Source organism: Heterodontus francisci, chromosome 9, assembly GCF_036365525.1.
Source record: "Heterodontus francisci isolate sHetFra1 chromosome 9, sHetFra1.hap1, whole genome shotgun sequence".
Lineage (NCBI taxonomy): Eukaryota > Metazoa > Chordata > Chondrichthyes > Heterodontiformes > Heterodontidae > Heterodontus > Heterodontus francisci.
The window spans coordinates 33,349,744-33,364,218 of NC_090379.1; the positions used below are offsets into that span (position 1 = coordinate 33,349,744).

Below are 14,475 nucleotides of genomic sequence, written 5' to 3' on the forward strand. Positions count from 1 at the left end.
CTGTGGCAACTGGGTCAAAAACTCGAGGTCATGGATTCAAAATCTTTGGTAAAAGGTCTAGAGAGATGAGCAGAAATGTTTTTCACAAGATTGTCGGGATCTGAAACACTATACTTGAAAATGAGGTGGAAGGCGACTCCACAAATAATTTTTTAAAAAAGGGAGTTGGACAGGTACATAAGGATGATATTTACAGGGTTACAGAGAAGAAAAAAAATCCGGGATGTAAGACTAAGCACGACTTCTCTTAAAGAGCCAGAATGAGTCTAATAGAATCATAGGAACTTGCAGCCTATGAACACTGAAAAATGTTGAGATCTGATCATGAAACAGGACCTCGAAGGCAGTGAGCTGCACAACCTTTTCTCATTTCTCTGCTCTTATGATTTTGTGCCATTACATTATAGTATCAAACATCATACCATACATTGAGTCAAAATTTTTGGAATAGGTTTATTAAAAGTTATTGCACAAATCAAGTCATATCTGTCCATCAATATAACTACATAACTGCATTTGTATGTACAAGTTCTAAGGAAGGGGAGTGGGAAAGTTCCAAGATAAAATGCAGAAAAGAATTAAACTTTTTAAACTCTATTTCTTATTCCCATGATCAAAGCAAAGGGTAAGCTAGTTCTACAGTATATACACAGACTTGTTGGTCTGTAGCCATGTGCTACATAAATATATTTAAAGATCTGGATTCAGCTTCGATGGGCTCATGCCGGTTTCTTTTCATTGGCCATCTGGTCGGAACGAACCATGGTGTATCTCTGGTGTGTATGTCAGAAGCACTATCATTACCCAGAAGTGTAGCAGCACCTAAAGTAACAAAATCTTTTAGTTGAACATGCATGGAATTTCTGGCAGGAACATATACGACGTCACCAAGTTTCTCATTGTGATGCTGAGGGGGCCATCTCCCTGCTGTTTGAGGTACACTGATTGCCAGTATCAGAGAACCAAATTTATAAAAGGAAACACTTGTAAAAAGTTGAGCTATTCAATCTTGAAAGGAGGTGACCAAGAGTAGCGCCCACGGAAGTATTCAAACTATAAATAGGATACAGAAGGCAGGTGAGAACTACTGTTTCAAGCTGAACCGCAAGAGTAGGAAAATGGGGCACAGGTTGAAAATAGTGAAGGCATATTTAGGATTTACATCAGAAAAATGATCAACACATAGAAAAACAGGTTTCTAGCTAGAGGGAGGCAAAAATCAATTAAGCAACAACGAATGTTGTGATTGAAGGTTGACGGGCCGGGCAAACTGCACCTTTGTTTCTGGATGGATGAGCTTAAATGGCCAAGGTACCTTCTGTATTAGTACTGAACTGTGAACATTACAGCGAAATCACCAATGTTGTCCCTGTATTTGTAAATCAAGGTTTTCGCTTTGGGTGTGATTTACACTCAAAATAGCCCTAGCTTTGAGAAGTGCCTCCCTTCGCCCCACCAAGTTTCTGTTCAAATTCATTTGCATATCACAGAACATGAAACGAGCCATGACTAGTGTAATTGCGTAGCATTTTAGAACGCAATGTTAAAAACATATGCATTAAAATGTATTACTTGATATATTTAAGAGTGGTGCAGCTTTATTACTACAGCTGAAAATGGGTTTATTATTTTGAAGCATTTTGATCAGTGTCGAGACCAGCACTTTAAATGCCTGTTAAAAAAAACTATACACAGCCATTTTCTAGTTATTCTGGCATACAGTAGCCAGTTCCTTAGCAAGTTAAAAAAAATATTCAAAAACTTTTAAAACATTCCTATTAATGCCCTTAGCCTAAAGAAAAGCAAATTTTTAGAGCCTCCTCAAAGGTCCGTAAATGAGCATAATTAGTGGAAACTTGCAATAGTAATTAATTAATCCTGAGGGTGTGGCTATGTTTATGGGTGGGGCTGGCTATTCGCGCAATGTTATTTAAAATGAGCGCAAAAGATTATGGAAACTCTATTCGTGCCCGATGCAATTTCCGCTTAAAATTCCATGATCTTTGACATTAGTTTGGCTAATTTCTGGTGAATTGTGCCGGAAAAAAAATGCACAACCTCATGGGAACTGCAAGCCTAAATATTTTAATTGCAAAGCCCAGTACAATGCTTTTAGGTATATGTCTGTGAAAATGCCTCGCTTCACCTGCTCACCGATTATGTTTCTTTGATTGGGGTACAAAAAGCCAGTCGTTTGTTATATTAAGAAATTAAGCAATTTGATCATCCTCAAAAAAAATTCATTCCTCACAACGAATACAACTTTGTTTCCCTTTATCTGATGCTTTTTTGTGATGCTAATTTCTTTTTAGATGGATGTTGATAGGAATTTCATTGTATTCTGATTTCCTATATGCTCCATCCATGAATCTGCATGAATCGTAAATTTACCAAGAACTTTAACACATTAACTTGGAGGTGCTTTTATATTGCAGTAGCCTTGTTGGGCTCCCTAAACGTAGGTCTTGCACTGCTGACTGCAAGCCAAATAAAGAACTGCTGGGACTCTCAAAGACCAGCTAAGATGGGAATTCCTGACAGCCACCTTTAGTTTTACATGTGATTTGTGGATAGCTGCACACAACCCATGCAGGGGAACCTCAGCAACCTAAAAGCATTTAGTATATCTGTACAACTGCTTTTATATTTCAATTTTGTTACTAAATGTGAACACATTGCATAAAGTAAGCTCTATAAAAATACTGTCAATTGCCTGAAAGATGGTCAAGCACAAAGCAATGAAAGTGCATACATAATTGGGGAACAGGTTTATGCTTCGATCAGAATGAAACCAAACTTTTTGAATTATGCAAGTAAGCACAACTGCATCTGTCAAGACAAGAGATTTGTGGGAATCAAGTACTTTTGTTACTCAGATTAATTATATTTAATACATTTAAGGTATCGGTACAAACAATTTAGAAAATGGTCATGCTGGCACTGCAATGTCAGTCAACAATCTCTTTGCTGCAAACACAATCTATATACTACCTCCATAGCAATTAAAGGCTCTAGGTTCCCCTAATAGAGACGGAAAGGCAGCAAATTTTGGTTACAAAAAGGTGTTACTGTGATAATAACAAGTCAGACCATTAACAATCCAGAGATAGCAGCAGAAACGCATGGCTGCCACAACTGAGCTTTTAACTCTTATATTGGAGTCTATAGTTGTCTATATTGGAGAAGGTGTGAGCAGAGCAAAGGCACTTCTCGTTAAGGGAGGCAACAAAAAAGGGAATGACAGCTCATGGCATCCTTGCACTTTCTAGACAACATTGACAGTTCTGAGCAAGTCTCGATTAAGGAATGGTACATGTCAGAAGGTTGAAAATATGGATATTGCCACAACTACAAACTTCAGTAACAGCAAAGACAGCTGCCAAGTTTTATTTCTGTACTTTCCTTGAAACTGAAATTGTTCCATGTGTTTTTTAGACTTATAAGCAAGTGTGCCAAATTCTAGCACTAAGGCAAATCATTTTAAAGTTCAAGAGTAAACAGCTTACTTTGTACGTCATTAACAAGTTGAAAGGTTGAAAATGTTGAGTTCTGTTTGTAATCTATTGCATCCGACTAGTGCCTTTTTTGGAATAATTATAGCATATTAAATCAGGTTAGAATCATTAGCTTTTCTTTTTACTTAGTCATTTAATCTGTTAGTGAGAGGAAAGCCAAGACCCAAAAATTCAACTGAACAATGCTGTCCTCTATTTTTCCCCCTTTTCAGGTCCACATTACTGACACCCAACCTCTAGTGCCTGATGCTAGGAGGTTATGAGGTATACAGAACAGAAAAAAAGATTCACTAGCATAGAATAGCCAACAGTGCTTTCACAAACTCTGATATTTCATCTCTGGCTCTGGGAAAGGCAGACCAAACCACAATCGTACAGCTCAATGAATTCCATACTTTTGGACATCATTCAGGCTCTTTTTCAGTTTTCATTCCCAGTAAGGGCTATCTAAAATTGGAAAACTTTAGGATCAGTCTATATTGAACTTTTCAGTCTCTGACACTTCATTATGATCCAGGAGTGACTTCACTTTTGCAGGTAAGTTGAGATGTGGCTACAGAGTATTAGGTCTCTTGCCAGTGTTCTTGGGCAGAGATGATGTTTGGACAGGGAGACTATAGGAGACAAAGAGAGACAAACTACCTCCATTCCCCACACCAGAATAAAAAAAATTGTATTTATAAAAATACATTAGAAAGGTTTCGACTTTATTCCTCTATTTCTTTTCTTTGTGCAGCCTATTTCTCCTCAGCCTATATTTTGCAATGAGAACAGTTCACTGTACCTCTTTCAGCTGTATGTACTCTCCTTAGCAGATTTTTCATTCAAAACTGGCCGCTTAACATTCTGTGCAGTCTGCCCATGTGAGTGGCCAAATGATGGAGAGGTCACTCTACTGATCACTCAGTCTATGATATGCCATGGGGTTGGGGGAAACCCATATCTTCTGAGGAGACTTTGAGCGCTCAAGCAACCACACAATTTAAATTTTGTAAAGGGTGACTATTTTAGCATCGGGATTAAGAGCAGCAGCAATAGGAGCGAAAGAGCCAGTAGCAGTCGGGTAGTGGCAACAGCATGCATTGGAGCTGACAAAGCAGCTGGAAATGCAGGTCTGAACTGAGAACAGCAAGAGGCTTGAAAAACAGCAAATGGGCTACCTAATGTGCCCCTAGCAAAGATCACTGAGACACCTTAGCACCACCCATCTGAACTTGTTCCAGTGGCTGCTTTAAATTGAATAAAAACCCAAATGCTGAAACATACCATCAACCAGAATACTTCAGACATACATTGTAACTGGTAAAAGAATAAACTCACCATATAAATAATTACAAATACCCTTGCAATTGGATACCGTCTCAGAAAAATTCCTAACCGGATGCTGTGAAAGACATGAGGCATTATTTCCAGTGCCATCGTCATACAGTAGAAACAGAACATTAAAACATGTCTATGAAAAAAATTCAAGATCAAATGTACATATACCAGTCACAATTACATTCTGTAAAAAGAGTCAAAGCAAGATTTAGCAGCAGAAATTTACCTGAATCGGTCTATTGTATTTGCTGCTTTGCGGACTTTCCCGTACATTCCTGCTGTGGTACTATCTGTTTCACTGAAAAGAACGGGGACATTCCTCATACGAGCACCTGTTTCAAGTACCATATATTCATTAAAGTATATCAATTCACAGATGGATGATTTTTTTTCCTAAAGCAAATGTAAATGAAAACATTGGCCCATATTTGGTGGTCAGCAACAAAGTGCTTGCTGCTGACCTTGAAGAAAGCAGCCTACAGAGATCTAGCAAACTCTGTGGATTTCACATTTTCCAACATTAATTTAATTCTGGCGTCAGCTATAGGGAATCTCCAGTGTCCAGCAGCAGTGCTGTTATCAAGCAGGCTTAGCAACCAACCACACTGCAGCATTCTCAAACAGAGCAAACCAGGAAATAAAAACCACTGATTATCCTTCATTTTCAATCATTTCACAGACAGTAAAATGAAGATTGGGAAATACACATGGGATTAAGGTAGATAAAATATTAAACTTGTTTAAAAAAAAGTTACTTTAAAAGCTCCAAGGAATTATTATAAATGGAGAAATTTGATATTTGATCAATACAAAGTTAGTTTTTTTTTAAGGGCCAGAGAGGTTGTTCAGCAGTAATTAAAACTTAGTATGACATTAAAAACCCAGTTACACCTCATTCAACAAGGCGTAAACGTTTCAAGGGTTTTTATAGCAAGACAAAACAGAGAAAGCTCACAGCAATTCAAGTTTCAAATTTCAAATTTCTATTTGCGAGGACTTCCAACAGTGCACTCTATGGAAGAGCAGGGAATCACTGACAGCAACTTCTGGATTCCCACACTTAATTGCACATGTGCAGGTGCCAGAAGCTGATGGCAGTTTCACAGAGTAATGTCAGTGAACGCTGATGGTTTTACTATCATTACAACTGCAAAATCCCAAACAGTAGCCAGAACTTCTCTCCATGTCAGAAAAATATCACTGATTTATGGTGCAGTGGGGTAGTACTTGTCATGCCATCCAAATCGTCATCAAACATACATCTTTTAAACACCTTGTTATATAGTGATGCCATGTCCTAATCATCTTTTTGTTGCATAATGGAACATTAATATGGAAGTTAAGCCTTAAGTTAAGGGAAACCATTAAAAGATTATACTCATTCAAATTAAGTCATCAAATTTGTTCACTACTGCTACTGAAACCAAACATGATTGCAGGGAATACATCGGGGAGAGAAATCTCAATTCTTATTTCACTGGTGAAAGGACCTGGATAAAAAGGGCAAGTTTTACAGTCCTTTGACAAGTGAGATTCAATTCACAAGCTCACTCCTAACCAAACATCAGCCACTATTACTTTGAACAGTAAATTCAAACCATACAGAGTCCAGAGCAAAACTGATTTTACACTGGAAATGATAATAGATAAAGTTTGGTTGCATTCAATGAAAACCCTTTATAGAGAAGTACCACAATTGTGAATAAGACCATTTAAATCAGAGGCTTAATCTTAAGTTTATATAGCCCATTCTCCAGCCTTGAAGACCTAAACCAAGAACTTTCCAAAGTAGCTCATGTGACTGAAGTGATATTTGCCTACCTTCATTGTTTTCCAATATAGGTACATTAATAGCAGGCCCATTAACATTGCTTCCCTGTACACTCTTAAGCTGCTGTTCAAGGCGTTCCAGCTGGAAGACAAGCGAGTTCTTCTCAGTGCTGAGGGCCTCCAGCATGGTCTGTTTCTGGATCAAAGTCTCAGTCAGTTGGTGAAGCCGGTTCTCCAGCTCGGTATGGCTGCTACTCATAACTTTGTTTGTAAGCTGGAGGCGGGTGGGGAAGACAAAACTCAGCAACTGAGTAACCACGGAAGTTTATAATGCAGAATGAGAAGATTTAGACCATCAATACTGGCTCTTTGATAGAACAGTCTAAAACTAATCTCACTGCCCTGCTGCTCTCCCCATAGCCATGCTTCATTTTCTTTTTTGCCCGCTTTGCTTATCTGCTTTGCCCTGAATTAAAATGCAATAGTCTTTCCCTCAACCATTCCCTGTGTGACAAAGCAAAACAATTAAACAGAGTTGAAAATGCACTTATTGTTTTATGGAGAATTATATATATTTAGCATGTGTTTCTCCAACTGACGATAATTATCCGATCTTAAAATATGAGATAAACACATTAACAGAAGATGCAGTACAACTACTTTTCTGTGGTGTGCCATTATTCTGTGCTTAAAAAAAAAAAATCACAAAATGTCTTTGGCAGAGGACTGTACTTTTCCTCCTGAATAGAAACTGTCACTCAATTCCATTGAAACAGCTAAAACTACTTTACAGTGAGGTTATCTGTTAATCCACATGATTGTGTATTTGACTTTTGAATGGAAAACCACAAATGCCATCATCAGGGCAGCAAGAAATGCTACCCACATTTTAAATGTATGTGCCCCTCAACAAAAGGATGCCATAGCCTCCAGACTTGCATCCTCCTTGATTCAAACTTCATTTTCCCTCAGCCTCCCATCAGAACAGTCATAGCTTCTGGATCCCGATTCTTTTCTTCCAATTTCTAACTCTCAAGTCCCAGATTCAAGCATTCCCATTTTGAACTTCCTCAACTATCAACATGACATGACTTGACCACTTCAATATTCCAAAATAGCCCCTACAGGGCAAGAGTCTTTGATATTCACTACATCAGAGTCAATATGGAAAATATTTTGAAGCTGTGAAGGTAGACAACCAAATTTTACACAGAATACAAAAGACATTTGAACCAGCACCTGGTTCCTGAGTTTCTGAATTTCCTCCTCTCGGTCCTTTATTCTAGTCTGCAATGTGTTCTTTGTCCGGTGTAGCTCCTCTTCTGTGTACTGAAACTCCTGCAAATCCAACCCAGAGTGATAAATGTAAATAGACGATTATTAATAGCTTAATTAAAAAAAATCAAGCTTCAGTAGCTGAATTACTCTAGCAAGCTTTGGGCGGCACAGTGGCGCAGTGGTTAGCACCGCAGCCTCACAGCTCCAGCGACCCGGGTTCAATTCTGGGTACTGCCTGTGTGGAGTTTACAAGTTCTCCCTGTGTCTGCGTGGGTTTTCTCCGGGTGCTCCGGTTTCCTCCCACAAGCCAAAAGACTTGCAGGTTGGTAGGTAAATTGGCCATTATAAACTGCCCCTAGTATAGGTAGGTGGTAGGGAAATGTAGGGACAGGTGGGGATGTGGTAGGAATATGGGACTAGTGTAGGATTAGTATAAATGGGTGGTTGATGGTCAGCACAGACTCGGTGGGCCGAAGGGCCTATTTCAGTGCTGTATCTCTAAACTAAACTAAAATAAAATCTCCAACTATACAAATGTATACAAACACCCCAATATCCGCACACCTGAATGTCACAGCTACCCTCTTCCATATGGTTTATCGAGCAAATTCTGTCCGACTGAGACAAGTCCCTAACTTATCATTGTGAACTATTTTTATAGTCAAGCAGTGTTCTGACTGAGTACAACTCATATTTTGAGAAAAGCTCTTTCCTCTCAAACGTATGTAGTGCCCTAAACAGCCACAGTCCAGCGACACTTTACAAATCTATCTTGAAAAAATTAAATTTTAACTAACCAAGCGAATGAAAGTGATATTTTTCTCGGCTTGCTTGAAAAGTGGGAAAGTAGCAGCATAAGGGTGTATATATTTACAAATTTTAACTTAACAGGTCAACGTTTAGTAAAACATTAGATGTTAAAATACATTTTGTTCATCATACTAATGAACCTTGTATCTCCTAACGAAAGATTGACTAAACTGCATTTGAGCCAATGCTGCAGAGCAACTTCTGAATAACCATGTCATATTAGAAAGGTAAACTATTTTTCTTCACTGATTGAGATAATTGTTTTGAATTTCAAACTATAGTTTAAAAAGTATTTTCTGCAAATTTTTTTCCATCTTACTTTGTACAGTATATGCATATAATACATGTATTTAGATTTCACGTGTTTGGGGAGGGGGTTTTCAATATTTCAAGTGTTCTAACAACCATAATGCAGTGCAGCTTTGAGCAATAGAAAACAAACCAAAATAATATGAACAAAAGACAACACTATCAATATTGAGATGATAGAGGTTAATAAAGTTAAGGCAACAATAACAATTTATGAAATAAAAACAAGAAATGCTGGAACCACTCAGCAGGTCTGGAAGCATCTGTGGAAAGAAAAGCAGAGTTAACGTTTCGGGTCAGTGACCCTTCTTCGGATGCTTCCAGACCTGCTGAGTAGTTCCAGCATTTCTTGTTTTTATTTCAGATTTCCAGCATCTGCAGTATTTTGCTTTTAATAACAATTTATGTTTTGGTTTGAAAATTCACAGGAGATACACTTGCCTGTTTCTGTCGCTCCAGTTCGGCCTCCAGTTCCTTTTTGGTTCCCATTAGTGCATTGACTTGTTCCTGTAGCTCTTGGATTTGTTCCCTGGATGACTCTGCCTCACCCAACTGCTGAGTCTCTGTATCCTGTCATTGAATTCAATTTCATTGTTAACATATTAGCCTCAAAGAAATTGAATACTTTAAATGAATTTAAAGTAACTCTTACAATTATTCAATTTTAAGTCATATCATTGTAAATCCTATGCTTAAAATAGGAATGGAACAGAATTACAAAATTACACTTTATAGCAAAAATGGGATCCATAAAAAAGGAAAACAGCGATGGTGCTCAATCACTATTCAATTAGTCTGAACACTATGATTTAATAAGTGCAATAAAACATTTTAAATTAGTTTTCTCCTATTTCTACTTGTTAATCTTTATGTATTACACAAGATGGTGATATACTTGAACATATTAGCATTGAAAGGGAGGAAATATTAGCTGTTTTAGCAGGCTTAAAAGTGGATAAATTCCCAGGCCCAGATGATATGTATCCCAGGCTGTTATGTGAGGCAAGGGAGAAGACTGCAGGGGCTCTGACACAAATTTTCAAATACTCTCTGGCCACAGGTGAGGTTCCAGAGGATTGGAGGACAGCAAATATGGTACCATTATTTAAGAAGGGTAGCAGGGATAAACCAGGTAATTACAAGGCCGGTGAGTCTAACATCAGTGGTTGGGAAACTATTAGAAAAAATTCTGAGGGACAGGATTAATCTCCACTTGGAGAGGCAGGGATTAATCAGGGATAGTCAGCATGAGTCAGGGGGAGATCGTGTCTGACTAACTTGGTTGAATTTTTTGAGGCGGTGACGAAATGTGTCGTTGAGGGTAAAGCAGTTGATGTAGTCTATATGGACTTCAGTAAGGCTTTTGATAAGGTGCCGCATGGGAGATTGGTTAAGAAGGTAAGAGCCCATGGGATCCAGGGCAATTTGGCAAATTGGATCCAAAACTGGCTTAGTGGCAGGAGGCAGAGGGTAATGGTCGAAGGTTGTTTTTGTGATTGGAAGCCTGTGACCAGTGGTGTACCGCAGGGATCGGTGCTGGGACCCTTGCTGTTTGTAGTGTACATTAATGATTTAGACGTGAATATAGGAGGTATGATCAGTAAGTTCGCAGATGACACAAAAATTGGTGGTGTCGTAAATAGTGAGGAGGAAAGCCTTAGAATACAGGACAATATAGATGGGCTGGTAAGGTGGACGGAGCTGTGGCAAATGGAATGTAATCCTGAGAAATGTGAGGTGATGCACTTTGGGAGCACCAACAAGGCAAGGGAATATACAATGGATGGTAGGACCCTAGGAAGTACAGAGGGACCTTGGTGTACTTGTCCATAGATCACTGAAGGCAGCAGCACAGGTAGATAAGGTGGTTAGGAAAGCATATGGGATACTTGCCTTTATTAGCCAAGACATAGAATATAAGAGAAGGGAGGTTACGATGGAGCTGTATAAAATGCTAGTTAGGCCACAGCTGGAGTACTGTATACAGTTCTGGGCACCACGCTGTAAGAAAGATGTGATTGCACTGGAGAGGGTGCACAGGAGATTCACCAGGATGTTGCCTGGGCTGGAGCATTTCAGCTATGAAGAGAGACTGAAAAGGCTAGGGTTGTTTTCCTTAGAGCAGAGAAGGCAGAGGGGAGATATGTTTGAGGTATACAAAATTATGAGGGGCATTGATAGGTTAGATAGGAAGAAGCTTTTTCCCTTAGAGGAGGGGTCAATAACCAGGGGGCATAGATTTAAGGTAAGGCGCAGGAGGTTGAGTGTGGATTTGCCGAAAAAATTTTTCACTCAGAGGGTGGTTGGAATCTGGAACACACTGTCTGAAGAGGTGGTGGAGGCAGAAAGCATCACAACATTTAAGAAGTATTTAGATGAGCACTTGAAATGCCATAGCACACAAGGCTATGGGCCAAGTGCTAGAAAATGGGATTAGAACAGTTAGGTGCTTGATGGCCGGCACAGACACGATGGGCCGAAGGGCCTGTTTCTGCGCTGCATAATTCTAAAGTGCACTTACTTTGAAGCCACTGACAGCTATAAATCAAGGCTGTATTTGCTGACAATGCAACCACTAGGTGGCGCAGTGCTTACACATGCACAAATGCAGGCTCTCCAACTGGAACGTCACTGTCTGCGACGTTCAGGCAGCTGCCAGGATTAAAGATGGCATTGCTCAATTTATCACAGAAAATGCTTATGGCTAGATCATTCTAGCAAATTAACCTTACATTAAGTTGGATGGAAGGTCAGTAGTATGCAACTATGTAGTTATAGGATACGAACTGTGGTTCATAAAATGGAATTTTGAGATTGAATTTCCATTGGAAGATAGTGAATTGGCACCCCGATCAATAGAAAAGAAAATCGGGCAGAGTATAAAATGTGCTGCCAATTCATTATTGTGATTCGTTTATGAGACTGACCAGGACTGATTGCACCCGAACGCAGCTACTAGCTCCCACCCCACTGGCCACTCTCGCCCCTCAGCAACTCGCTTTCTCCCCCTCCTCCCCACCAGCCGCTTCCATCCCTCAGCCGCTCACTCCAGACCTCGCTGCTTCCCCCCCCACTTCCCTGGCCGATTGTTCCCGGCTCGCACCACCCCGCTCTCTGGTCGCTCGCTCCCTCACCACCTCCCGCCGCTAGCTCTGGGCCGCGCCGCTTCCCTCCTCTCGGCCACTTGCTCCCATGTTTCATCAGACACCAGGCGCCGCCTGAAGAAGCAAGGCAAGGGGTGATGGGCCGATGTAGGAGCGAGTGGCCGAGAGGAGGGAAGCAGCGCCACCTAGAGTGGGGTGGCACGAAGCGAGGATCAATCGGCCAAAGGAGTGGGGGGAGCAGTGAGGTCTGGAGCGAGCAGCTGACGGGAGGAAGCGTCGAGGCCTGGGGTGAGTTGCTGAGAAGTGAGAGCTCCAGCCTCAAAGTCTCCCATTCAGCCACTTCATCCAGCCGAGTGGGGGGCTGGATACCCGATGAAGCTTTATCGTGCATGCGCGAAGATGGACCTGGCACGGATACGCGATGCATTGGTGCTGTGCGATGACCTCATCCTGCACATGCGCCACTACGTCCTTGCAAGATGTAGTTGCTCATGTGCGCAGCTTGGTGCACTCTGATGAGGTCAGCGCGCCGGTGCGCTGTCTGGAATCATTTTGAAGATGGAAATGTTGGCATGAGAGCAGGGGGTATTGAAATGGCAAGCGACCGGAAATTCGGGATCATGCTTACAGACTGAGCAGAGGTGTTCCGCAAAGCGGTCACCCAATCTGCTTTTGGTCTCCTCAATATAGAGGCAACTACATTGTGAACAGCGAATACAGTATATTTAATTGAAAGAAGTACAAGTAAATTGCTGCTTCACCTGGAAGGAGTGTTTGGGGCCTTGGTTGGTGAAGAGGTAAAAGATAAAAGCATTTTAACATATTAACTTTGTTATAGCACCACCTAGTGGCAGACAGCCATCGCAAACGATTTAGGAAAATTTTTTGCTTACATGGATTAGAAAGTCCTAAACTTCAGACTAGGAACATATGATCCCTGAAAAACTGATACCCATAACCTCACCTAATTTGTGCCAGGTGCCCACAAAAACGCCACTACATATTAAAACAATCCCTTGTGGCAGCTCACCACCACCTTCTCTAGGGCAATTAGGGATGGGAAATAAATGCTGGCCTGGCCAGCGACGCCCACATCCCATGAATGAATGAAAAAAACCATAAACATATATAAAACTTACCTCACTGGCCGTGGGGGAATTTGCAATTTTGACCCATAGTTTTGTGCGCCTGCTCAAGGCCACGGCAGGAAGACCTGAAAAACTGTCAGACTTGTGACTCACTTGAATTTTGCTGGCGAACTGCAGACGCCGAATGGGTGCATTGCTGCAGCTCATTTGTTTTGGACAGCGGAAAGTCAGCTGGCTTCTTTTCTGAAAAATAATTCTCAGCACTTGGGCATTGCTGGCAAAGCTAGCATTTATTGCTCATCTCTAGTTGCTCCAGGGGAGTTGTGGTGAGCCTTCTCCATTAATCACTACAAAGTGTTCCATACAAGTGAGCGGCTTGCTGGATCACTTCATCAGGCAGTTAAGAGTAAACCATGTTGGTGCGGGACTGGAGTCACATTTTAGCTAGAGCAGGTAAGGATGACGGGTTTTCTTCTCTAATGGGCATTCTTTTATGGATCAACCAGCATGTTGGTTGGTCCTGTTGTTGGGGGTGGGAGAGGGGGAGCGGGGGGGGGGGGGAGACGAATACAGTTCCCAAGGGTTGCGGAGGGAGATTTTCTGGGGCCAGAGGAGACAAAAAAAAAATACCTCCTCCGAAGTGGCCTGCAGTGGTCCCTTCAGGCAGCGCAAAGCCCAGTTCAATTGAGGCTACACCACCCGTTTGCACATCATAATTCCAATCGGGGAATCTACAACTGGCATAGGGGCCTGATTTTTATATTTCAACAGCCTCCAGACTATTTCAGTCAGGCGTGCATTCAATGCCTACCTGAAAACTGGATCAGGTGGGCAAATGGATGTCCAAAGTACCATTCAGACTTTCTTGTTGGAGCTACCTGTTTTTTCAGACAAGAAACGGGTGGATGGCAGTTGAAAATTCCCATGCAACCAGCCCCGCTCCCCAGATAGTGGTCTGAACAGTTTCTGTTCAATCACTGCTAAAGCTAGCAAAACGGTGCATCATTTTGAGAGCGAGTTTTACAGTTGAAAGTATGCAGCTGATTACCTGTAGTTCTACTCTCAGTTGTTGGATGTGACCCAGCAGTTTTTGGACCTCTTCACGTTGCATGTCACGCTCATGTCGCAGTTCCTCCAGTTCCATGGTGCTGACAGCATGATTTTCTAAACCTTCAAATCCAGAACCCTCTTTTAGGCTGTTAATCAGTTTCTCTTTGGACTGTTGAAAAGATGTGCATTAATACTTCATAACAACAAATTTGTTTTAAATTGTTTTGAGAT

At 41.0% G+C, this 14,475-nt stretch overlaps 1 protein-coding gene across 1 annotated transcript in view; it reads right to left on the reverse strand.

Annotated features, from left to right (window-relative positions):
* Nucleotides 1–439: 439 nt before the first annotated feature.
* golga5 (golgin A5) overlaps nt 440–14,475 on the reverse strand; it is a 40,319-nt gene continuing 26,283 nt past the window's right edge. The window contains exons 7-13 of the mRNA XM_068038756.1: nt 14,243–14,413; nt 9,444–9,572; nt 7,845–7,943; nt 6,657–6,879; nt 5,062–5,167; nt 4,836–4,899; nt 440–822 (exon numbers count right to left, since the gene is read on the reverse strand). Of these exons, the coding sequence (XP_067894857.1) occupies nt 736–822; nt 4,836–4,899; nt 5,062–5,167; nt 6,657–6,879; nt 7,845–7,943; nt 9,444–9,572; nt 14,243–14,413 (879 nt within the window). The 3' untranslated portion in view covers nt 440–735. The remainder of the gene's footprint in view (nt 823–4,835; nt 4,900–5,061; nt 5,168–6,656; nt 6,880–7,844; nt 7,944–9,443; nt 9,573–14,242; nt 14,414–14,475) is intronic.